Source organism: Lepidochelys kempii, chromosome 2 (assembly GCF_965140265.1).
Source record: "Lepidochelys kempii isolate rLepKem1 chromosome 2, rLepKem1.hap2, whole genome shotgun sequence".
In the NCBI taxonomy this organism is placed as follows: domain Eukaryota; kingdom Metazoa; phylum Chordata; order Testudines; family Cheloniidae; genus Lepidochelys; species Lepidochelys kempii.
Genome location: NC_133257.1, coordinates 65106455 through 65132252, shown reverse-complemented (window position 1 = coordinate 65132252; position 25798 = coordinate 65106455). Strand labels below are relative to the sequence as shown.

At 42.3% G+C, this 25798-nt stretch overlaps 2 protein-coding genes across 4 annotated transcripts in view; both read left to right on the top strand.

The window, feature by feature from the left end:
• The window catches only part of CLVS1 (clavesin 1), a 139349-nt gene that overhangs the window by 84817 nt on the left and 28734 nt on the right, over nt 1–25798 (top strand). The gene's annotated exons all lie outside the window — the stretch shown is intronic.
• Nucleotides 14224–16049, top strand: LOC140905902 (myb/SANT-like DNA-binding domain-containing protein 7). The gene is made up of 2 exons (XM_073329400.1): nt 14224–14772; nt 15361–16049. Exons 1-2 carry the CDS (start codon nt 14230–14232, stop codon nt 15376–15378), a joined length of 561 nt encoding a protein of 186 aa, XP_073185501.1. The 5' UTR covers nt 14224–14229; the 3' UTR covers nt 15379–16049.

The window sequence follows — 25798 nt, the reverse complement described above, 5'->3', positions numbered from 1 at the left end:
ATTTCTGAACAATGCTGAGCATACAGATGGTACTCAGTAAATAATGCAAATCATGACAATAATCGTTGACTTTATGGACTCTGTGGATGCAGTTTCTGTTCTTTGTTCTGGAATTGGCCTGAATCCAGCTGAAACCCTAAGAATTTGAGGCATAAACATATCTGATACTCATACAACACTTTCTCATTCCTTTCTTTTCTCAAACTCAGAACAAAAACTGACTGAACAAAATGGTTTCCAGTTAAAACGTAAAATTTCATAGCAGCCATTGCTGTACAGCCCAGCCTGGGGCAGAATCTGCCTCCCTTTGGGACTTAAGTGATCTCCTCTCATCTGACCCTCATTTTCCATCCTTCCTAACCTCTGTGCTGCTTTCATGCTGTTAACCATGGCATCCATCCTGGGACCATTTGCTGGAGTCTCAGAGAACTGTCCGCCTTGGTTTTGCTCCCATCTATCAGAGTCCTCTTTTTTTTTGCTGCATACAACAGAAAGAGAGAGGTCTGCTGGACAGGGAGCTGGCTCTGAAAGACCTGGGTTCTACTCCCCCCATGGACTTCCTCTCTGACCCCAGGCCTGTGCTTTAAGGACAGAATTTGAAAGGTTTTTAGGCACCCAAATATGAAGCTAGGCATCTAATGGGGTTTACAAAGCACCAAAACTTCTAAGTGTGTTTGAAAAATCTCACTAGGTGCCTAAATACCGTTGAAAATCTGGCCTTTAGCCTGTGTGTGCCTCAGTACCCAGTCTGTACAATGGGGATAACAGCACTGCTCTACCTCACCAAGGGTCTGGGAGGAGAAATAGGTTAGACATTGCGGGGCCCGGCATACTATGGTGATGGGGCCACATAAGTACCACAGATAGAGTCGGAACTTCTCTATACACTGCTAGGACTTCCCTGGGTTTGACCTCTTCTTTTCACCTACTACCCAAATCTCCCCCTTTTTTTAATGCAACCTAGGCTCAGTCCTGCGCACACGTCCCCCCCCCTTCTCCTTCCACAGAGGGATTCCTCTTTTACAGGCTAAACTTCCATATCCTTAATTTAAACACCAGCCCTCTCTTATCTTAATCACCCTGCCTCTGTTTGTAAACAAAAAAGTGACTCCTTGCCCCAGGGGCACTTCTCCTCCACAGAACTTACATTTCACACTAATGCGGTGCTGTAGTTAAAAGTTCCACCTGGGAGCTTGCACACCTCCTGTATGAAACTCAGGGGAGGGGGGAATCCTCTACAGCAGACTGTAGAGGTCAATGGGCCCAGAACAGAACAGGACACACAGAGTTATTGTCTCAAATAACTCAGTGCAGGAACAGAGGAAAAAAGGCCTCGTGGAATTCAAGGACTCAAAATGATGCTTTTACATACTGAACTTCAGTATACTGTTTCAGAGTAACAGCAGTGTTTGTCTGTATTCACAAAAAGAAAAGGAGTACTTGTGGCACCTTAGAGACTAACCAATTTATTTGAGCATGAGCTTTCGTGAGCTACAGCTCACTTCATCGGATGATTCAGTATACTGTGAAAGGGATGCTTCAGACCACAGAAGCTCCCTGGACACAGCCTGGTTAATTGCAGTAAAAGAATTGCAGGCATGGTAAATTAAAAATACAAAGCTGCTTTTTTTATTTTAGAAAACTGCAAAACTACTTGGATTTGGGTAGTGGCGGTAGGGCCCATCAGTGGCCATGCTACAAAAGTTTTTCTATTATTTCAGGCCGTCCACATTTTGGAGGACATAGTTCTTGTGGTGCCTGATTGGCAAAGGGAGATGTTATTCCAAGCTGCGGGTAGGAAACCTGCAGTTTATGCAACATACGTATTCAAACGTCTAGTGACTGAACAGCACATCTGTGGAGTTGGCTGGTCAGCTACAGAGGTGGCCCTGGAAAATATGCCCTTTACACAGTGTGACTACCTATCTGGAGTACCTGCTTTAAGAAAAGTTTGCAGCTATCAGCATTTGTGATTGGATTAGAATTCAAGAGGGAATCAACAGGATGCTGAGTTAGCATCCACATATTTGGTTTAAAAAATGTTGACACAAAATATTTTGATTTTGGGGGGATTTTTTGGGAGGGGAAGGGGGGATTCAATTGACATCATCCTTCAAAATTCTACCTGGATTTGCTAAATGTTTCAGTCAATCTAAAACTGCATTTTTTCAGCAAAAAATAGTTTTGTTCACAAAAGTTCCCCAGCTCTAGTATGACGGCTGTATTCCTATTCTCTTCCTGGATTTTGTAGCAGTCTCCCTAGATAGAACCTAAAAGACAGAGTTTAGAGAGAGTTTTTCAGCAACAAGACTTTACAAGTTACCTAGACAGGGAGAGTTCTTGTTGGCCAGAGTTTCTTTGGCATTTCTTGCGTCTTTCCTCTGAAACCTCCGGTACTTGTCACAAGATACTAGGTTAGATGGACTGCAGGTCTCGTCTGGCATGTTCCTTTGTCTTATCACATAAAATAACCTCAGGAAATATCATAATTATGATGCTATACATAGAACTTCATTTTTTAAAAAAGAGTATGCAAACCAGTTCAATTATTAACACACTACTCTATAGTGGGGTCTAATTAAAATTTACCCTAGAGGTGGTAATAAGATGAGTGCAATATCATGGGCTATATAAAAGCATTCATTTGACATTTTAATAGGAGAGACATCTACAATATGCAGCAAAATCTTACATTTGATAAAGTCACCCCTTGCAGACCTGCCTGCCTACCTTAATCAAATGCAATCAGCACAATTTTATAAACATGCCATTGACACACATAGCCCAAACAAACCACCTATTTAAGATTATTTTGATGTTATTTTTCTATAAATAAATACTTGTGATTCTAGGTAGCAGAAGAAGATTTTATTGAATTATGACTTTTTTTCAGGATTGGTTTGCATATGCAATTTTTAATTATTTCCCTAAAGAAAGGTTGATTCTCATTCGTTGATAACCATGCAAACATGTTGATTGTCAAGTAAATATAACCTTTACACTAAATTTGATACTTCTGTATGCTAACCGATATACTGAATCTATACACATTTATTTAAGCCATGATATAGCTTAACGTATTTTGTTCAGAGGCTCAGCCCAGTTTTTACTTCTTTTTTTTTTAATGTTAGGAAATAGTGAATGATGTACTCATTATTTAGTAGATGTTTTTATTCATTTGATTACTCATGATTTGTCTCAAGTTCTGGCCAGTGACTAGGGATCCTAGGGGCTACAGAATACAATAATAATATTTGGATGGAAATTGGAATTCAAAATGCACAAAAAGCCCTATGAAATTTATTTTATTAGTGAAATAAACCCACCTGAAATGTGCTAGTTACACAAGACCAAATAAAAATAAGGGCCTGTCTACATGAACAATTAGTGCATGGCAAACTGGGGTATGAAGCAACCCACAATAGCCTACTGTGGATTAGCTGTCTGAGGCTATGTCTACACTAAAGAGCTTGCAGCAGCACAGCTGTACCGATGTAGCTGTGGCACTGTAAGATCTCTTGTGTAGCTACTCTGTGCTGACAGGAGAAAGCTATCCCGTTGACATAACTAATCCACCCCCAACGGGTGATGGTAGCTACATCAGCAGGAGCAGCTTTCCAGCCAACATAGCACTGTCCACATCAGTGCTTATGTCAGTGTGACTTATGTCGCTCACGGTTGTGTTTTATTCACACCCGAGTGACATAAATTATCCCGACATCAGTGGTAGTGTAGACACAGCCTGCATCGATCCTGGTGACATACATTCATTTAATAGTTCACACACGTCAGTAGCGTCCACCCAGACAGTTAGTCCGTAGCAGGCTAGTGAGAGGTAGATTCACACCCCAGCTTGCTATTAACTAAATGTTCATGTCATCAAGCCCTAAGCTTATAAAAATGTGTTTTGCATTTAAAATCAACTGATTAATTAAACAAAGCAAGTATTACCCATGGTTAGTGAACTGGACTGTTTCTAGTTACCACATCCTTCAAGACTTTAGAACTAGTAGATCTTAGAGTGGAAGAGGAAAACAAGCCTTTCTGCTTTTTCAACTCCCAATTGGTTTCTTAAAATAGTAATTGAACTGAACTAGCTGAATAAACTGAAATGAAGAAAATATTCTCTCTGCACCTACAAAAGGCAGTCAAAAGCTGGTCTGGCACTTCTGCAAACTCTGGTTCTAGGTGCTTGGCCAGTGACTTCCACCAATTCAGTGGTCTGACTGAAATTTCAGCAGCAATCATGAACTGATTAATATTATTTTTTAAAATGTAATTTAAATGATTTCAATAGATTGTAGTAAGTTTAGGCCTTTAACATAGGTTATCATAATTTCAAATTAATTTTAAATAGGTTTATTTTTAAAAAAACATTTAAGTTAAAAAAATCTGATTTACATTTAAAAATTCATTTTTTTCATTTTTGAAATGATTATGCAATAATGCATGGAGAACAGGATTGTGCTTCCCTTATGCTGGCTATTGGATGGAAACAGAATGGTTCAGCATGTTTGTTTATTCTAAATGGATAGCTTTTTTTTTTTGCAATTGATCCTTGTTTAGAAGCATGCTATAACTTCAGTAATTTCTTATGTACAAAAACCTTTACTGAAAACATGTTTTTCTCTTTGCCATGTCCTGTAGGTCATTTTCTTTCTTACTTGACTCAAATGATTGAAATAGTACCCAGCAACTGTCATATTGTTAGACGAGGTTTTCTATGGTTTCCCTTGTTCATCCAGGGCCCTGAAAGAAAAGATATAGTTTTAAGGCCCATGGGAAGTAAGAGGATGAGTACAGTATACTGTCAAGAGAAGAATTATAGTAGGCAACAATCCAGTGGCAGACAAGTATTTGAAGTATATGAAGGATATTCACATCCTCATGCTTAGGGACTACTGTGGGTAGCTCCCAATTCCCTGCACAACCAGATGAGACTATACCTCTTTGTTGCTAATAATAGTTTTTGTTCTTCTGGGGGACTCATGCAAGAATTGCATCTCTCTGGGAATCCTGGGTTCTGTGGTGAATTACTTTCACTAAGAGCTTGAATCAAACTGTATGGTTTTTCAAAAAGCCAAAGAAGTTCATGGTGAGTCAAAAAATGGAGCACCAGAAATAACAGTGGCAGGAGCAACCAGGGCCACAACCAGTGCCAAAGACTGGGAATATAGGGAAGGCGGTGTTTAGGTCTGGCCCTTGGGGACTTGGATTATTTTCTAGTCTACCCCATTTTTGGGCTTCCGTTGTAATGAGCACACCCCAGAGTGCATTAGGCACCACATTTGAAGGCACCAGGGTCTAAGAACAAAAACAGAGGCCCACCCATCAAAGCTGCTGGAGATAAGACATCCCTGACACCCAATATATGAGTCTCAAGGGTTAGATGGATTTTAAAGTGTGGGATCATTGATGGAAAGGAGGGAATCAGAAGTCACTATGGGAGAAAGAGGAATTTGGGGAGCTCCAAGAAAGAGAATGAAAGAAAAGCTGGGGATGGGCAGTCACAGAGAGAAAGGTAGGTGGGAGAAGTCCAACTATGCGGGGTGTGTGCACAGGGATGAATAAGGTGCGTGGTAATGCAGAAGGATGTGTACAGTGTTATTCGGTGCAAAGCAGAAGAATTCTATGTCCGAGAACAAAAGAGGTGAGCCTAGTCTCTTCCAAGTATCCAAGCCATCCTATGACTCAACTGTATGGTGCTCTTTAATATTGGCTGCTGAATATTCCCCATGGTAGTCAGACATCACTGCAAACTCTCTTATAGACTTCCACTGATAATTTTAATCTTTCAAACTGACATCAGATCAGTGTTCCATATTATTTCCATTTAAATGCAAGATCATTTCATCTTCCCAAGCCTGAGACAAAGCGTAGGCAGCATTTAAAATATACTTGCTTGATATGGCAGTTGTTTCTCCAGAGCCTGAGGTAAAAAAGGGAACAAAGAACTTGAAATTCTTCAGCAGTATGTGCTGTTCTTTACGCCTTGAGCTATTATGTAGATGCCATGGTGATGGTTTCTTTAGAACAGCCTGACATTCCTACACTATACCTACCAAACTATAGGATTCCCTCTTTATAAGGAGGAAAGGCTTTCAATAGATGGCTCTGAAATGTGATTATGCTCTGAAAAGTGACTGGAAAAAATGGCATCTTGATGTTCTATATTTATTCTCCACATATGAGTATCACACCAAATTTTGTTCAGTTTAAAACATAAAGCAATAGCGGCCTAACTGCAAACACTACAGATACAAACATTTTCTACTTTATGCATCATCAACAACAGTGAGTCTGGAGTCAGAACTAAGATACATTAGTGAGTTTAACATGACAGATTTATGACATGACACATGTATAGGGCTAAATTCATCCCTGGTGTAATTCCAATAACCTCACTGGAAACACACCAGGAAGGAATTTAATTTATACGAATTGATCGAAAGCTCAGTGAAGTTGATGGAAAAGCTCCCAATTCACTGTAATGGAAGGTGAACCCCTATAGAGGCAGGCATGTGCAGAACTAAATTGTCATTTATACAGACATTTTCCTAACCCTAACCTCATGTGGAGTTGGCTCCACAGTTGAGGCTCCAGTTTATATCCACAGCAGGATTGCTCTATAGCTAGGGAAATTCTGCAAATTTGACTGCAGCTCTCATTCTTCAGTCCCAGAAAAGTGTTTTACACAGGTTCTCTTGGTGGTAGAGAAGATATTGCCCATAACTTGCTCTGTGTGCAAAATTTGTAAGTTTTTGGTTTCAATTTTTTCTTCAGTTCCATTGTTCATGAATATACATGAACCTGAACCCAAAGCTTGAAATAGAACTCATTCAGAATGATTGAGTTTCACTTGGCTTTGTGCAGAAAATATAAGGTAGTACAAATTCATGAGCCACTCCGTTTGGCACGAATCTCCCAAATCAGGTGACCTTCAAAATTTCATAACTAAATTTTTGTATATATTTGTGACTCAAAGAGAGTGTTTAACATCTTGTTTACATTTCCTGACACATATACGTTAATCTTGTAACTATCTCTAGCAAGATACAGACATGTGCTCGTTAGTGAGCCATATACTGTTTATGCAGCAATGAAGAATATAGCTCTTGTACTCTTGCCCAGAAAATACTGGCTGAAAAAATCCTGCTCCATTGAATTGAATGGCAAAACTCTTAATGACTTCCATGTGGCCAGGATTTCATCCACAGACTTCTATTCAGCAAGCTAAAGGAGCAGCTTCACTATAGGAATTTGGAAAGGTGTGGGGGAGCAACATTAATCAATATGAGTAACAGAGAAATTTAAGAGAAGTTAACAGTTGGTCAGACAATGCAACCTGATCCTGATCAACAATGTTGCCTAAGACAGAAAGTTACAAAAACAGAGCTTGGGAGCATACATGAACAGTGTGCAAGATTATGAATTATCCTTGGTCTGATTAATGTTGAACTTGGTTTAACTGTTCATAGCAAAAAAAAAAGAAAAAAGAAAGGGGGTATTCTGTAAGAAGAACACATTTTAAAATCTTTCAGAAATGGCCTTGTGGAAGCAGTACCTGAACTCCTGAACATTCTAACAACGGTTGTATTTTATTTATATTACAATCACTGGTGCTAGCTGCTTTATATTTTTGTGGGAGTCTTGATTATTTCTATGGTCTATACTATCTATTTTGGAGAGTACTCTGGAATGGATGATGTTAACAATACTGGAGACTACATTGTGTCTTGTTTTAAGAATTGGGAAAGGGGAAAGAATTGGAGCTATAAAAACAATTCACCATGGAAGTAACACAAATTATAGAGAACTATGGCGTGACTGGATGAAAAAGCCATTGTTAAGTGTCATGCACATGAAGAGCAGATGTCTTGCTCTGATGGCCAGTTCAACTGAAACTAGCCATGTGTCCCAGTCCAATCTTGCCCACTGTTCCAGCCTTCATCTCTCTATTCTCCGCCTCTGCTGCTACCCACCGGCCTGCCCTCTCTAAGCAGGGAGGGAGATGCTACCATCACTGTTTCTCTGGTAGGTGTGTGGCCATACAGTCAGAGCCATGGAATACCCTGTGTCACAGTGTGCTTCAGTTAGTTTTCAGGGCTGGATTAAGGCAATCAAGGGAATAAATCAGGTAATTATGAAACTGGTGCTTTCTGATTGGTCTTGAAACCACTTTTGGGGGAGGTGCCAACAAATGTGGACACCTAAATTTTCCCACCAAATGACTGTAGAGATAGAGAAGAATGAATGACTCATTCCTCCTTCTGGATTGTAAGTGTGTCAGTGGCCCCTCTCTTGAATTTCTGTTCAAAGACTCACTACACTGAGAAACTACTACACATACATGGCAAACGTGCAATGTCATAAAAAAACAATCCTGGTCATCCGATGAAGTGAGCTGTAGCTCACGAAAGCTTATGCTCAAATAAATTTGTTAGTCTCTAAGGTGCCACAAGTCCTCCTTTTCTTTTTGCGAATACAGACTAACATGGCTGCTACTCTGATTCCTGGTCAGGTATCCCCCCCCAGTGTTAAACCTAGTTTTTTTTTCAATAGTACTCACACTACACTAATGTTTTGTGGACAAGTACCAGCTTTGGTTCTGAAATGTTATATCTAAACTCTTACCAAACTGCTGGAAATGCTCCTACTGGAAATAACCTTGACCCACTGGAAAGCTGGCCAAGGAACAACATAAATGAAGCTATTTTAAAAGATTAGATAAATTACTGTGCCAGCTATCAGTTTCAGTAATGGGTAGTTGGTCAGTTAAGCTGATGGACATACGCAAGATGGATATGCACAGGGGTATGTGTGAAATACTTTAGCAATCAGTAGGTAATGCAGCTTTTCTGATGACTCATGTTAGACTCCAGCACATTACTGATATAAAAGAAATCCTGCATTTATGGAGCGTGGCTGCAATGCAGTTAGTTTGTGATAAAGATTTAGCTGTGTCTGAATTGGGGGTGGGTTTTTTTTTTTTTTTGCTTACTGTTGTCAGTCATGTTCACAAGCATGAATTTTACTTTATTGCGGTCCGTATCTTAAAAATAAACCTAGCCCTCCATGCCATTAATTTACCAGGATTTTTATGATGGATTTTAGAAGGGATGCAAAATTCAGCTTTAAACAGAAACTCAGCTGCAATCATACCTAAGACGTGATTAATGGTCACTCCATAAGTATGCAACGTGACTAGGTAAATTCCCCAACAGGTCCGACAAACTTCAACAAACAATTTCACACATGTGCACACACAAAATACATGCAAACCCCCAAAACGAAGCAGAAACAACAGCAAAAGGTCTTGAGCTTTGGATACATCCAAGTAAGAGCATTCCCTAGCTGCGGGCCCCTCACAGAGAACTCCCCGTTTCCCCAATCTCTCAGGCCAGGCAGCAGTTGCAATCTTGGGAACCTCAACTATAAGTACAACAGGCAGTCATACAGATGAAGATTTATTTTATCTGATACTTTAAGTGTTAATAAACCCTTGACATGGGACTTTATGCTAGACTCAAGAAGCAGTTTGAAGAGGGGAAATTTTGTGTGTTCTTGAAGCTGAAGTGGGTGATGCCAAAACCTGAAGTCAAGGTCTGCTGCTAGCCATAAAATTTCAACTAATCTGAATAGCCACAGTTTCCTACTCATGCTCCAAGAAAAATAGTTCATAAAAATAATCAGAACTAATTTTAAAAATACGACAGAACCATCTAGCCTGCATCCTGGAATTGACCTGGACTCACTGGGATCGGGGTGAGGAAGTGGCTACTGAGATTCGAAAGGGGAAAGTGATAGATCTACTTGTATTCTGCAGGCTTGTCCTGCATTGGAATTGTGGTGGAGGAAGGTGGAACTACAGGCAGACTCTTCAGAAAATATAGCTGCCAAACTCTAACAAGTTTCTACTGAACATAGATTCATAGATTCAAAAGCGAGAAGGGACCACTGTGATCCTCGAGTCTGAGCTCCTGCACAAGACAGGCATGAACTTTCCTGCTCAAGCTGCAAAATTTCCCTGGAGTTAGTCAAAGTTTCCGCTACTCATGATTTTCATGCTTGGCTGTAGGCAATGAAATGGCTGGTGAGCTACAACCACCGCTTCCCTTGGAATTGCTTGGATTGTGGAAATTGAGGGCTCTTTCAGCAACATTTTTTTATTGGTAAACTATAATGCTCTTTTTGAGATCAGAGTTATGACTGTGCATTGGAGTGAAAGAATGAGAAATTGGATGTGTGCCCTGAAGCTGGTTGTACACTGGAAGGAAAAGCGTTTGTTGTAGAAGTCTGTGAGCATGGTTGGTGTATGGTAAGGCATGTGCTCTGAGGTTGATGTGGGTGTTAATGCTGCCCTAACTGGCATAATTTTTAGTGATTGAAATGATAGGACAGTCCCTTGAACAACCTTCACTGTAAGTTAACAGAATTTAGTATGGCACAAGTGTGATCATTATATATATATTATATCAAAATGTAAAAAAAGGTTAAGGTTGCAAACTCAAGCACTAAAAAGTTAAGAGATACCAGAATTAAAGTTGTCCAGTCAACCTTAATACAGATCCTTGTAAAAAGAAAAGGAGGACTTGTGGCACCTTAGAGACTAACCAATTTATTTGAGCATAAGCTTTCGTGAGCTACAGCTCACTTCATCGGACGCATACTCACAAGGATCTGTTTCAGAGTAACAGCCGTGTTAGTCTGTATTCGCAAAAAGAAAAGGAGTACTTGTGGCACTTCAGAGACTAACCAATTTATTTGAGCATAAGCATCGAGTACTTGTGGCACCTTAGAGACTAACCAATTTATTTGAACATAAGCATTGTGAGCTGTAGCTCACAAAAGCTTATGCTCAAATAAATTGGTTAGTCTCTAAGGTGCCACAAGTACTCCTTTTCTTTTTGCGAATACAGACTGACACGGCTGTTACTCTGAAACAGATCCCTGTGAGTATGCATTATGATGCAGTTGGGAGTAGCAATTGCAGGAAAACTCCTGCTCAGCCCCATCTGCCTTAAGCTGTAGCATGCTTGGTGCAGAAGGAATCATCAGAAAATTTAGCTGCCAAACTCTAAGTCTCTATTGAGTATAGATCCATAGATTCCAAGGCCAGAAGGCTCCATTGTGAGCCATCTAGTCTGATTTCCTGCACAATACAAGCCACAGGACTCCCCTGAATTAATTATAACACGTGCAAACTGAAATTGAACCATTGTGATCATCCAGTCTGATCTCCTGCACAATACAGGTGCATTACAACATGTGAGAACTGAGATTTTTCCATTTTTGGAGGCTCATAGCTTGGCCAAATTTGAGCAACTTTTCACAGAAACATCAAAATGCACATCCCTAATACCAACGTGACCCTTCCCCCCAACTAAATTTTAAGTTCTTACTCCAAAGCATTTGGGCAATAAAGCTTTTCAACAAAGTGGTCATAAGAATTTTATTAACAGGGGCAAAACAATGTATTTCCCCCTAACCTCATTCTCAGGAATGGGTGAATTGTTTTAGCTGAAACTGTTAGAAAACAAAAATCAGCCTGAGGCAGAGACCTGCCCTGGAACATTTCAGCCCAAACAGTTACAGTCTGGTTAAGTTATAAGCAACTGACACAGGGTCTCATAATGGAAAGTGTCGGGTAACCCTAATTATAGGTGGTGCTACCAACACAGCCTATAATATTAAAAAAGATAAAATAATCAATCATGATGAAGAAAATCATTCTGCTCTCTGTACTCTATAGCAGTAGACTTTTTAGTCCAAAGTGTCCTTCATAGCTGATTTTTAAATGCATTGCATAGAAAATATCATGAATAAAACTCAAAAAGCTATCTGTCACTGTAAAGACAACTTTTCTGAATAATACGTTTTGCTCAGTGTGAAGCCATGAATCTCTGGTATTAATCATATTGTGTTTGGCCTCAAAATATATTTCAAGGACAGTTAATTACAATTAAGTTTCTTATTAGCTGGGTACTGCTGCATTATTAGAAGGAAAAAAAGGATTTTATAGGGGCAGAGTGCTACACAAAAAGATTATATTTTATTGAAGAGCAAGCACTTTGTTCCACTCCTGTCAATTTAGCCCTGGGGCTATTTTGGTCTTTGCGAAACACAAATACATGAAATAAGTTTCACTTCTGCATGGAGGGATGTGGCAAAAAAGTAAACCTAATGGCATATTAGAAATTAGTTGGAGACTGAATGACACAAGTAATCCCAAATGATCAGATAGATTCCTTATATTTCCATTGTTCTGAAGACTATATTTCCATTGTTCTGAAGACTAAGAATGTGTGTGTGATGCAGAATCAAAGGCAGTGATGTAGGAATGTGTTTATCACTACGTTAAGAGCTGCCTTGTATTAAATCTCCCTAGGGGAACATTTTCAGCAGTGAACCAGGATTTAGATTTGAGACTCCCTGTGATGGGGCACCTGCTGCTCCTGTTTTCTTTGCTCTCATACAGATTGCTCACAGACCTTCCTTCTGGAGATATCACCCTGTAGTTTATTTACAGTGCTTCACCTCACCACCTTTCCCATTCTCATGCAACCATACTATTTACAGAGACATTCAGCTTAGCTATCCCTTCTACCAAGGGGTGGGGAAAGGTGGGAAAGGTCTCTCCACACAAAGAGCTCCCTTGTAGTCCAGCTAGCCTTGTGTCTCTCTTTCTTCTGCTCTGCACTTCCTTCCTGTGCTTTGTTTTCCAGTTTCCCTGTTAATGGGCTAATTAGCTCATTAGCTTCCCTGCCCCAATCTGATCTGGTAAACAGAAATTCCTCTCCTTAGTCAGGCCATTTCTGGGAGCATAAATGGTTAAACAGTGATCAGGGTGCTCGTTCAGTTGCTCTTTCCCAGCACTCTGTCACACTCCCATTAAAGCCAATGGGAGTTACAGAATTTAAACCCCACAGAACTCTTCCTCAAAAGGAAAAATAATCACAAAAGACCATTCAACAAGATCATGGCTAAGCCTCTCCCATGTATTTATCAAGGACATGCAAACCTTAATGAGAGGGACCATACTAGCCTGGAGTGTTTTGTCAGAACTGTTCCAACTAGCTCTAAAGTCTTCTCAGCATTCAAAGACTGGTCTTGTCTTTGCTGTGTGCCACTTGGATCTAAAGCACGTGATGGGAACAGAAAGTATTGTCATATTACATTTTTACAAGAGTTGAAATTAGAGCTGGTTAACAGGAGCAGGGGCACAGGAGACAGCAAACAGAGCTGAAAACGGAGGAGTTTGGGGGAGAGTTTGTTAGGGGAATTTGGGGGGGGTTTGTTAGGAGAGTTTGGGGGACAGTTTGTTAGGAGAATTTGGGGGGAATTTGAGGGGGAGCATGGGGGGGAAATTTGTTAGGGGAGTTTGAGGGAAGGGGTGTGTGTGTGTGGTGTTTTTGTAGGTTTGGAGAGTTTGTGTGTGTGTGGCAGGAGGTGGTTCCTTCTTAGGAGCTTAGGAGTGAAGGCTATGGCAGCTACAGAAGCAGTAGTGGTAGCAACCCAAAGAATGGAAGAGACAATGAAGATGACTGGATGTGCTTTTCTTGCAATATGTTACACTGTTGACTCATATTTAGCTTATGATCCACTATGACCCCCAGATCCCTTTCCGCAGTACTCCTTCCTAGGCAGTCATTTTCCATTTTGTATGTTTGCAACTGATTGTTCCTTTGTAAGTGGAGTAATTTGCATTTGTCCTTATTGAATTTCATCCTATTTACTTCAGACCATTTCTCGAGTGTGTCCAGATCATTTTTAATTTTAATCTTCCAAAAAACTTGTAACCCCTCCCAGCTTGGTATCATCTATAAACTTTATAAGTGTACTCTCTATGCCCTGGTCTACACTAGGACTTTAGGTTGAATTTAGCAGCATTAAATCAATGTAAACCTGCACCCGTCCACAGGATGAAGCCCTTTATTTCAACTTAAAAGGCTCTTAAATCGATTTTCTTACTCCACCCCGACAAGTGGATTAGCGCTTAAATCGGCCTTGCCGGCTCGAATTTGGGGTACTGTGGACACAATTCGACGGTATTGGCCTCTGGGAGCTATCCCAGAGTGCTCCATTGTGACCGCTCTGGACAGCACTCTCAACTCAGATGCACTGGCCAGGTAGACAGGAAAAGAACCGCGAACTTTTGAATCTCATTTCCTGTTTGGCCAGCGTGGCAAGCTGCAGGTGACCATGCAGAGCTCATCAGCAGAGGTGACCATGATGGAGTCCCAGAATCGCAAAAGAGCTCCAGCATGGACCGAACGGGAGGTACGGGATCTGATCGCTGTTTGGGGAGAGGAATCCGTGCTATTGGAACTCCGTTCCAGTTTTCGAAATGCCAAAACCTTTGTCAAAATCTCCCAGGGCATGAAGGACAGAGGCCATAACAGGGACCTGAAGCAGTGCCGTGTGAAACTGAAGGAGCTGAGGCAAGCCTACCAGAAAACCAGAGAGGCGAACGGCCGCTCCGGGTCAGAGCTCCAAACATGCCGCTTCTATGATGAGCTGCATGCCATTTTAGGGGGTTCAGCCACCACTACCCCAGCCATGTTGTTTGACTCCTTCAATGGAGATGGAGGCAATACGGAAGCAGGTTTTGGGGATGAAGAAGATGATGAGGAGGAGGAGGTTGTAGATAGCTCACAGCAAGCAAGCGGAGAAACTGGTTTTCCCGACAGCCTGGAACTGTTTCTCACCCTGGACCCCCCGAACCCACCCAAAGCTGTCTCCTGGACCCAGCAGGCGGAGAAGGGACCTCTGGTGAGTGTACCTTTTAAAATACTATACATGGTTTAAAAGCAAGCATGTGAAAGGATTACTTTGCCCTGGCATTCATGGCTCTCCTGGATATACTCCCAAAGCCTTTGCAAAAGGTTTCTGGGAAGGGCAGCCTTATTGTGTCCTTCATGGTAGGACACTTTACCACTCCAGGCCAGTAACATGTACTCGGGAATCATTGTACAACAGAGCATTGCAGTGTATGTTTGCTGGCATTCAAACAACATCCGTTCTTTATCTCTCTGTGTTATCCTCAGGAGAGTGAGATATAATTCATGGTGACCTGGTTGAAATAGAGTGCTTTTCTTCAGGGGACAGTCAGAGGAGCCCATTCCTGCTGGGCTGTTTGCCTGTGGCTAAACAGAAATGTTCCCCGCTGTTAGCCACAGGGAGGGGGGAAGGTTGAGGGGGTAGCCACGCGGTGGGGGGATACAAAATGCGACCTTGTAACGAAAGCACATGTGCTATGTATGTAATGTTAACAGCAAGGTTTACCCTGAAAGAGTGTAGCCACTGTTTTATAAAATGTGTCTTTTAAAATACCGCTGTCCCTTTTTTTTTCTCCACCAGCTGCATGTGTTTCAATGATCACAGGATCTTCTCCTTCCCAGAGGCTAGTGAAGATTAGAAAGAAAAAAAAACGCACTCGAGATGAAATGTTCTCCGAGCTCATGCTGTCCTCCCACACTGACAGAGCACAGACGAATGCGTGGAGGCAAATAATGTCAGAGTGCAGAAAAGCACAAAATGACCGGGAGGAGAGGTGGCGGGCTGAAGAGAGTAAGTGGCGGGCTGAAGACAATAAGTGGCGGGCTGAAGACAGGGCTGAAACTCAAATGTGGCGGCAGCGAGATGAGAGGAGGCAGAATTCAATGCTGAGGCTGCTGGAGGACCAAACCAGTATGGTCCAGTGTATGGTTGAGCTGCAGCAAAGGCAGCTGGAGCACAGACTGCCACTACAGCCCCTGTGTAACCAACTGCCCTCCTCCCCAAGTTCCATAGCCTCCACACCCAGACACCCAAGAACGTGGTGGGGGGGCCACCGGCCAACCAGCCACTCCGCCACAGAGGATTGCCCAAAAAAAAGTAGGCTGGCATTCAATAAATTTTAAAGTTGTAAACTTTTAAAGTGCTGTGTGGCATTTTCCTTCCCTCCTCCACCACCTCTCCTGGGCTACCTTGGTAGTCATCCCCCTATTTATGTGATGAATGAATAAAGAATGCATGAATGTGAAGCAACAATGACTTTATTGCCTCTGCAAGCGGTGATCGAAGGGAGGAGGGGAGGGTGGTTAGCTTACAGGGAAGTAGAGTCAACCAAGGGGCAGGGGGTTTCATCAAGGAGAAACAAACAGAACTTTCACACCGTAGCCTGGCCAGTCATGAAACTGGTTTTCAAAGCTTCTCTGATGCGTACCGCACCCTCCTGTGCTCTTCTAACCGCCCTGGTGTCTGGCTGCACGTAACCAGCAGCCAGGCGATTTGCCTCAACCTCCCACCCCGCCATAAACGTCTCCCCCTTACTCTCACAGATATTGTGGAGCACACAACAAGCAGTAATAACAGTGGGAATATTGGTTTCGCTGAGGTCTAAGCGAGTCAGTAAACTGCGCCAGCGCGCCTTTAAACATCCAAATGCACATTCTACCACCATTCTGCACTTGCTCAGCCTGTAGTTGAACAGCTCCTGACTACTGTCCAGGCTGCCTGTGTACGGCTTCATGAGCCATGGCATTAAGGGGTAGGCTGGGTCCCCAAGGATAACTATAGGCATTTCAACATCCCCAACAGTTATTTTCTGGTCTGGGAATAAAGTCCCTTCCTGCAGCTTTTGAAACAGACCAGAGTTCCTGAAGATGCGAGCGTCATGTACCTTTCCCAGGCATCTCACGTTGATGTTGGTGAAACGTCCCTTGTGATCCACCAGAGCTTGCAGCACTATTGAAAAGTACCCCTTGCAGTTTATGTACTTGGCGGCTTGGTGCTCCGGTGCCAAGATAGTGATATGGGTTCCGTCTATGGCCCCACCACAGTTAGGGAATCCCATTGCAGCAAAGCCATCCCCTATGACCTGCACATTTCCCAGGGTCATTACCCTTGATATCAGCAGATCTTTGATTGCGTGGGCTACTTACATCACAGCAGCCCCAACAGTAGATTTGCCCACTCCAAATTGATTCCCAACTGACCAGTAGCTGTCTGGCATTGCAAGCTTCCACAGGGCTATCGCCACTCGCTTCTCGACTGTGAGGGCTGCTCTCATCTTGGTATTCATGTGCTTCAGGGCAGGGGAAAGCAAGTCACAAAGTTCCATGAAAGTGCCCTTACGTATGCGAAAGTTTCGCAGCCACTGGGAATCGTCCCAGACCTTCAACACTATGCGGTCCCACCAGTCTGTGCTTGTTTCCCGAGCCCAGAATCGGCGTTCCACAGCATGAACCTGCCCTATTAGCACCATGATGCATGCATTGGCAGGGCCCATGCTTTCAGAGAAATCTGTGTCCATGTCCTGATCACTCACGTGACCATGCTGATGTCGCCTCCTCGCCCGGTATCGCTTTGCCAGGTTCTGGTGCTGCATATACTGCTGGATAATGAATGTGGTGTTTAATGTGCTCCTGATTGCCAAAGTGAGCTGAGCGGCCTCCATGCTTGCCTTGGTATGGCGTCCGCACAGAAAAAAGGCGCGGAACGATTGTCTGCCGTTGCTCTGACGGAGGGAGGGGCGACTGACGACATGGCTTACAGGGTTGGCTTCAGGGAGCTAAAATCAACAAAGGGGGTGGCTTTACATCAAGGAGTATTTCAGGCAGGACTTCACGGAGGGTTCCAATAAGAAATGGTGCCTAAGTTATTGTTAACCTAAGTTATTGTTCTTATTGGAACAAGGAGGTTAGCCTGGCCTCTGATTGATACATGGCTAGATTTACCTCGCTGCACCTTCTCTGTGAGTGACTGCAGTGTGACCTAGAGGAATGAGTCCCCTAGCAGGGGAAGGGGGGGAAGCAAATGAGTACAAAACCAATCTGGTCTATTTCTTGTTTTGATCCACTCCATCTATCTTTTACATCTTTGGCTGGCAGCAGACAGTGCAGAAGGACTGCATGCCATCCACATCTCATGGCTGCTCGGCAGAAGATGGTACAGTACGACTGCTAGCAATCCATATTGCCTGCCTGCTCACCATAAGATGGTTCAATAGGACTGACTGCAGGACTAAAGAGAATGACCTGGTCAAGTCACTCCAAATTTAGTCCCTGCGCCCATGTCTGCCCAGGCGCTCCCAGCCGATGTGGCCAGGAGCACCTCGGACATGACGATGACGGCTACCAGTCGTATTGTACCGTCTGTTGCCAGAAGGCAATGGGTTGCTGCTACTGTGTAGCAATGCCGTACCGTGTCTGCCAGCACCCAGGAGACATAGGGTGACGGTTACCTGAGCAGGCTCCATGCTTGCCATGCTATGGCGTCTGCACAGGTAACTCAGGAAAAAAGGCGCGAAACGATTGTCTGCCCTTGCTTTCACGGAGGGAGGGAGGGAGGGAGGGAATGGGGGCCTGACGATATGTACCCAGAACCACCCTCGACAATGTTTTAGCCCCATCAGGCATTGGGATCTCAACCCAGAATTCCAATGGGCAGCGGAGACTGCGGGAACTGTGGGATAGCTATCCATAGTGCAACGCTCCGGAAGTCGCCTCTAGCCTCGGTACTGTGGAAGCACTCCACCGAGTTAATGCACTTAATGCACTTAGAGCATTTTCTGTGGGGACACACACACTCGAATATATAAAACCGATTTCTAAAAAAACGACTTCTATAAATTCGACCTTATTCTGTAGTGTAGACATACCCTATGTTATTATCTAAATCATTGATGAAGATATTGGACAGAACTGGACCCAGAACTGATCCCTGAGGGACCCCACTCGATATGCCATTCCAGCTTGATTGTGAACCACTGATGATTACTCTCTGGGAACCGTTTTCTAATTGGTTATGCACCAACCTTACAGTAGCTTCATCTAGGTTGTATTTCCCTAGTTTGTTTATGTGAAAGTCATGTGAGACAGTAACAAAAGCCTTACTAAAGTCAAGATATACCACATCTACTGCCTCCCCCTTTCAACAGTTGTTACCCTGTGAAAGAAAGCTATCAGATTGGTTTGACATGATTTGTCCTTGACAAATCCATGCTGACTGTTACTTATCCCCTTATCATCTTCTAGGGTTTGCAAGGCTGCGAAAGAGCTGGAGGGTTTGAAGAAGTGGTCTCTGTCCAGGCAGATCATGGGGCTCCAGGAAGAGAGGATTTTGAAGGGGAGAGTCTTTGCCTAGGGACACCAGGGTGATCCTTGCCCTGGCAAATCCAAATTCACTGAACACTACCCACTACCCCCACTTGCAGGGCTGCACAGCTGCTGCTGCCACTGTTGTCTCATTGCCCTCCTGGACCTGGAAGACTCTCAGCTGCCTATTCATGGGTAGTGGGTGAACCACGGGCTCGGGAAGGCTAGCCCCCGACACGGCCCACCCCTTCTGCCTAAGGCCCTGCCCCTCTAGCCCCCCTTCCCCTGCCGAAACCCAGAGCACCCCTCCCCCCCCAGCCATTTGGGTCTTGCGCAAAGTTTCAGTGACATTCCTATTTAGTCTGAACTAGTTTGCCCATTGTTATAAATAATGAAATCCTCTTTTCTCCATTGTCATATTTGTTACATAAAAGTGACGGATCACAGAACAAATCTTAGTCCAGCAATGATATTCCCATTTTATACATGGCCACAACCATAAGCATGATGGGGAGTTTTGGTTTAAAGTTAATAGATCTCCGGAGATGAAAGGCAAGTGCCAGCAGACCTTCCCTAATAGCTTTTTGTTTGGTTGTCTTTATCCACTTTAACCAGTGCTATGGGCATTTGTCCTCTCTGTGACATTTTAATAGAAGTCATTCAGTGTCTACTTTTGTCATGTCTGAAATTCTTTCAGACGAGAATAGATGAGCAGATGCTGCAAGGCCAATGTGAAGGAAATACAGAATAAAAGTGCTATACTAGTGGTGTAGATTTCTTCAACAATATGGCTCAGGGGAACAATGCATGTTTAAGGAGACTGACTCTACAGAGGTGTTTCCCTTTTAAAGCAGCTTTTGCTTTTACAGTTCCTGATGTATGAGAAATTAACTGGTGTACTTTATCCACTTTACCCCTGGCTGTTTGCATGCACTCATGTGTCTCCCTTCACTTCCCTTTTAAATATGGTCAAAGTGACCCAGTGTTTTCTTCTCTGCCCCCCAGAAACACAGTGCCCCCATTCTTCGGGCTATTGATTTGATATCATAACTGATCTATTACCTTCAGGTCAGGCTGCAAAGCTCTTCTGTTTTCACAGGCTTTCTATAGGGTAGGAAATAGCTAGGAAGGGAGACTTTTAGTCTGGATAGTTTGGGGTAAGTTGTAAATGTTGTGTATTGGTCCAATTGATATTGTATGTATTTTGCATTACATTTTTTCAAATGTGCCTATAGTCCAGTGATAGCCACATTTTGAATACCATCTAAATAAAGAAACATCAGTCCAAATCAGCTTCTTGCATTAATCACCAGTAAACCAGGATATTATAATGGCTAAGTGCAAACCATCAAATCTGTTCCCAGAGAGGAAAAAGAGCCTCCTATTTATTCACAATTAAAGCAGTTACTCCCTTAGCTCAAGTGGGAGAGGCTTATACTGGGTCAGTCCCCCTTGGGCTGTGGTATGTATATGTGGCCACCATTTGTTTCTTTAGAATACTGTGCTTACTCGAGCTAGGCAAAATTCTCTGAATTTAGAATTTTTGACTCAACTTTCCATCCAAAACTCATCCAAAACCACCTTCCTCTCTCCCTGAAAATTTTAATTAAAAAAAATCAGGTTTTTCAATTAGTGGTCACCATTAAAAGGTCAACATTTAGCCACAGTTGGCTCCCTTTTTTTGTCTGAAATACCCCACAGTTATTTTTCCAAATATAAGGAAATGACAGGGGTCTTCATTGTGACCACATGTTGACTTTTAATGATGGATACTGTGCTAACATTTTACTTTGAAAGGTTCTGTACCAGGACACAGGCCATCATGCTATATGTTGCTTCGTTGCAATACGAGAAAGGTACTGCTCTACTGTCAATGCCAGCCTTACCTCATGCCTCCCAGAAGCGACTTACAACAGACCGCAAAGGTAGAGGATCCTAATCCAGTCAGCGAGGAGGACAGGGTTCATGAAAGAAGGGAGAGGAAATTGGGAGCTGTTGCAGGAGCTAGTGTGGTGACAATAGTCAAAGAAATATTATTGACCTGGAACTCTGGCTCCGGGCATAGCTATAACAGCAACAACATAAAACCATGTGGACATCTTCAGGTAAAAAATCATTTAACCAACAGACAAAACTATTACAGCTTTTAATCATAAACATTGTCAGGGTCAAGTCAATGTCATCTCTCTTATCCCTGGCTCATCCCAGTTCAATCCAAGCCTGAAGTTCCACCTCCAACGAACCACCAGAGGGTAACACAAAGACAAACAGAATTAGCTTCGAGGCCTTGACTACTCTCCTAAGCTTATTGCTAAACCTGCTGTCATAGAGAGGCTTGGAAACATGGTTCCTCTTAGAAACCTGGCATCTATATAGTTCCTCTGCTGTTTTGAGGACTTCAGATGAATAACTGTAGCTAATAGTTCACAGTAGGTTTGGTAGCTCAGAGAGTTTTGTTAAGTTCTCTAGCCTATTTCTGATTACTCAGTATAGCAATAGCATATGCATTCATTCAGCAGACCTCTAGAACAGGATTCCATAGAGCACCCCAGGAGTTTTATGGCTTCAAGTTAAACCTTAAAGTACTTCCAGATCTGATGGTTTTTTGGTTGCCTCCTGTCAAGTTTCCTTCCCCACTCTGAACTCTAGGGTACAGATGTGCGGACCTGCATGAAAACCCCTTAAGCTTTTTTTTACCAGCTTAGGTTAAAACTTCCCCAAGGTACAAACTATTTTACCTTTTGCCCTTGGACTTTATTGCTGCCACCACCAAGCATCTAACAGATATATAACAGGGAAAGAGCCCACTTGGAAACGTCTTTCCCCCCCAAAATCCTCCCAAACCCTACACCCCCTTTCCTGAGGAAGGCTTGATAAAAATCCTCACCAATTTGCACAGGTGAACCCAGACCCAAACCCTTGGATCTTAAGAACAATGAAAAAGCAATCAGGTTCTTAAAAGAAGAATTTTAATTGAAGAAAAAATAAAAGAATCACCTCTGTAAAATCAGGATGGTAAATACCTTACAGGGTAATCAGATTCAAAACATAGAGAATCCCTCTAGGCAAAACCTTAAGTTACAAAAAGACACAAAAACAGGAATATACATCCCATTCAGCACAGCTATTTTATCAGCCATTTAAACAAAACAGAATCTAATGCATATCTAACTAGATTACTTACTAAATTCTAAGACTCCATTCCTTTTCTGTTCCTGGCAAAAGCCTCACACAGTCAGAGAGAACCTTTGTTTCTCCCCCCCCAACTTTGAAAGTATCTTGTCTCCTCATTGGTCATTTTGGTCAAGTGCCAGCGAGGTTATCCTAGCTTCTTAACCCTTTACAGGTGAAAGAGTTTTTCCTCTGGCCAGGAGGGATTTAAAGGTGTTTACCCTTCCCTTTATATTTATGACATCTCCCCACTACCCCAACATGTAATTTCAAAATTTGTATACTCCGCAGGGTTCAGAGGTATAATCAAATAATCTTGCAGACTTCTTCACTGGCAACTTTATCCCCCCTACCCCACCCCCTTTAAAAGAACAGGGAAGCTACATTTAAAAAAAAACAATGAAAACATGTTAATGTAAGTTAATGGGTCAGATTTTACACCCACAGATGCTAAGAAATTCAAAGTTATAGTTTGACACCCACCATAACTTAGTCACAGTGAGCACACACCTATATGACATATAACAAAGAGGATACAGAACTGCCGGTATTGTAGTACAAAATGCAGATGAGCAATGCGTCCCGGTAACTTTTGAGTTCCTCACTTCAATTTTGTAAAATCACAACCACACTGTTGAGGGGTTTTTTGTATTTAATTGGACTGCATGTTATTTTGGAGAGAGGACATGTATGCATGCAACACCTCTGCCAGGATTCCAAAGTGAAGACATGACAGTTACTCAAGCTAGAAGTCATACCAGAGGCTGATTTGGGCTGAAAGTTAGTCTGCGGTGGGGGAACCCAGAATAACAATTTTTAGCATGCTTTTTGGAGTTTTGGATATTTTTAAAATTCTTAAATGGTTCTGAGCTGCTTCAGCAGAGGAAGAGGAGGAGGAAAAAGTGAAAGAATTCCCCCTGCAGCCCCAAGGTTACCTTAAAAGCTATTTGGTTAGACCATGTGATATGACAGTGTGATTCTATCACAAATTAAAATTTACTAAACAAATCTGTGTTCTTTACCCTAATTCATTGGTACCATCTGCCAAGATTCACAAACAGATGCTTTGTGGGCCCTCATTAATTTGCACTAATGACTGGGAGACCTATTGTGAATTACTGAATTTTGTGAATTAGTCAGTATGGCAGGAGAACAAACAAACACAAAAAAAAACCCTGGGATAGTGCATCCCAATGTTCACTTTATACTTCAGTTTTCAATATGATAATATTTCAACATATACTAGTGTATGTACTCATGTACTGTCATAAATATAAAGGGAAGGGTAAACCCCTTTGAAATCCCTCCTGGCCAGGGGAAAGCTCCTCTCACCTGTAAAGGGTTAAGAAGCTAAAGGAACCTCGCTGGCACCTGACCAAAATGACCAATGAGGAGACAAGATACTTTCAAAAGCTGGGAGGAGGGAGAGAAACAAAGGGTCTGTGTGTCTGTCTATATGCTGGTCTTTACCGGGGGTAGACCAGGAATGGAGTCTTAGAACTTTTAGTAAGTAATCTAGCTAGGTATGTGTTAGATTATGATTTCTTTAAATGGCTGAGAAAAGAATTGTGCTGAATAGAATAACTATTTCTGTCTGTGTATCTTTTTTGTAACTTAAGGTTTTGCCTAGAGGGGTTCTCTATGTTTTTGAATCTAAATTACCCTGCAAGATATCTACCATCCTGATTTTACAGGGGGGATTTCTTTATTTCTATTTACTTCTATTTTTATTAAAAGTCTTCTTGTAAGAAAACTGAATGCTTTTTCATTGTTCTCAGATCCAAGGATTTGGGTCTGTGGTCACCTATGCAAATTGGCGAGGCTTTTTATCCAACATTTCCCAGGAAAGGGGGGGTGCAAGTGTTGGGAGGATTGTTCATTGTTCTTAAGATCCAAGGGTCTGGGTCTGTAGTCACCTAGGCAAATTGGTGAGGCTTTTTACCAAACCTTGTCCAGGAAGTGGGGTGCAAGGTTTTGGGAAGTATTTTGGGGGGAAGGACGCGTCCAAACAGCTCTTCCCCAGTAACCAGTATTAGTTTGGTGGTGGTAGCGGCCAGTCCAAGGACAACGGGTGTAATATTTTGTACCTTGGGGAAGTTTTGACCTAAGCTGGTAAAGATAAGCTTAGGAGGTTTTTCATGCAGGTCCCCACATCTGTACCCTAGAGTTCAGAGTGGGGGAGGAACCTTGACATGTACGCTACCAAAAAAAGGCAAAATCTTATTTGACTAAGATTTAGCTACAGCCCTTTGTTATTAAATCCTTCTTAGAAGAGAGGACTTCTGGTGAGAATCATTAGGCTTGTTGATTAGCCACGGGAAAATTAATGAGTTCTTACAGTGTCTTTTTAAAATTGAATTTAGTGCAGGGAGAAGCTGTGAGATTGAACAGGAAACCTGCTAACTATCCACCAAACAGCAAAAGCCTGGGCCGTACCAGTACAAGCCTCTCCAGCACCCTGAGTCTGAGGAACTGTGCTGGCGGGGGTAGGAAAACAGTCAGCCCCCATGCTCATTCAATGGGTAGACAAGCATAAATATTCACCTCAGCTGGCTAACACAACCTGCCCTGTTTACATGAGAGCTTCAAAATGTGTTGAAGCATGTTAGCCAACATGTTTTAAAATACACCTTTTAGCCTAACCTACATATAGCCATAGGCCACTGCAGAGGCATCAGACAGCAATAAGTTTCAGTTCCTTTCACCACCAAACTAGGCTAGTTTTGGACCTGGGACCTAGAGCTGAAAGTCTCCTTACACCACTATGGCACTAGTCACAGTACTTCTCTGTGGAGAAACTGTTACTGAACTATTAATACCATCTGTGGAAGCTCTAAACCATTATAGGGAACGATCAAATGTACTGAGAAGCAAGAAGCTTTCCTTTTTGTGCTCAATGTAGAAAAAAATTACCTAATCTAAACACTTTTGTTCACGAACAAAACCCTCCCCAAATGTAGGCAAAACTGTGTTCAAATAGAAGAGGCTGTGCATTTATTTGCATTGATGAGGGGATTTTTACACAGATTGCACTGGACTTTTGAAGGAGATATGATTTTGATTGCAAATGGTTGTACACATGCACTGTCATTAGTGATGTGTTTGAGTCACAAAATTCAGAACTGGAATGTGATTTCAATCTGAACTTTCCCAAATTTGGAAGTTTGTTTGGATTTTGTATGCTGGTTCTGATCATTGGTGGTTGAGTTCGGAAGGTTTGGATCCAGTGTTCCACCTCAGACCCATTTCTAACTTTTATATTCAGAAGATTAACTTCCCTCGCTAATATCCTTTGGTGTCAGAAGTTTTTATTTAATGTTAGAAGATCATCTTGATTTTTAGCCTTCAGCACAAAAGAATGAAGAAAGAACAGTAGAAGGTTTCTGCTGCGTGTTCACATGGCTAAATAAATAAAAGAACACGGTGATGGAGGGAGTGGGAGGAAGTGGTGAAAAAGTGTCTCTCACTCAACTCATAGATATTCCTCCCAAGTTATTTAACATACCATTATGTGCTTGACAGTTTTCAGTCCCAGACTGCTGTGCATT

What these genes read in the sequence shown, in the direction of transcription:
- LOC140905902 (XM_073329400.1), top strand. Translation starts at nt 14,230, where the DNA reads ATGATGGAGTCCCAGAATCGCAAAAGAGCTCCAGCATGGACCGAACGG.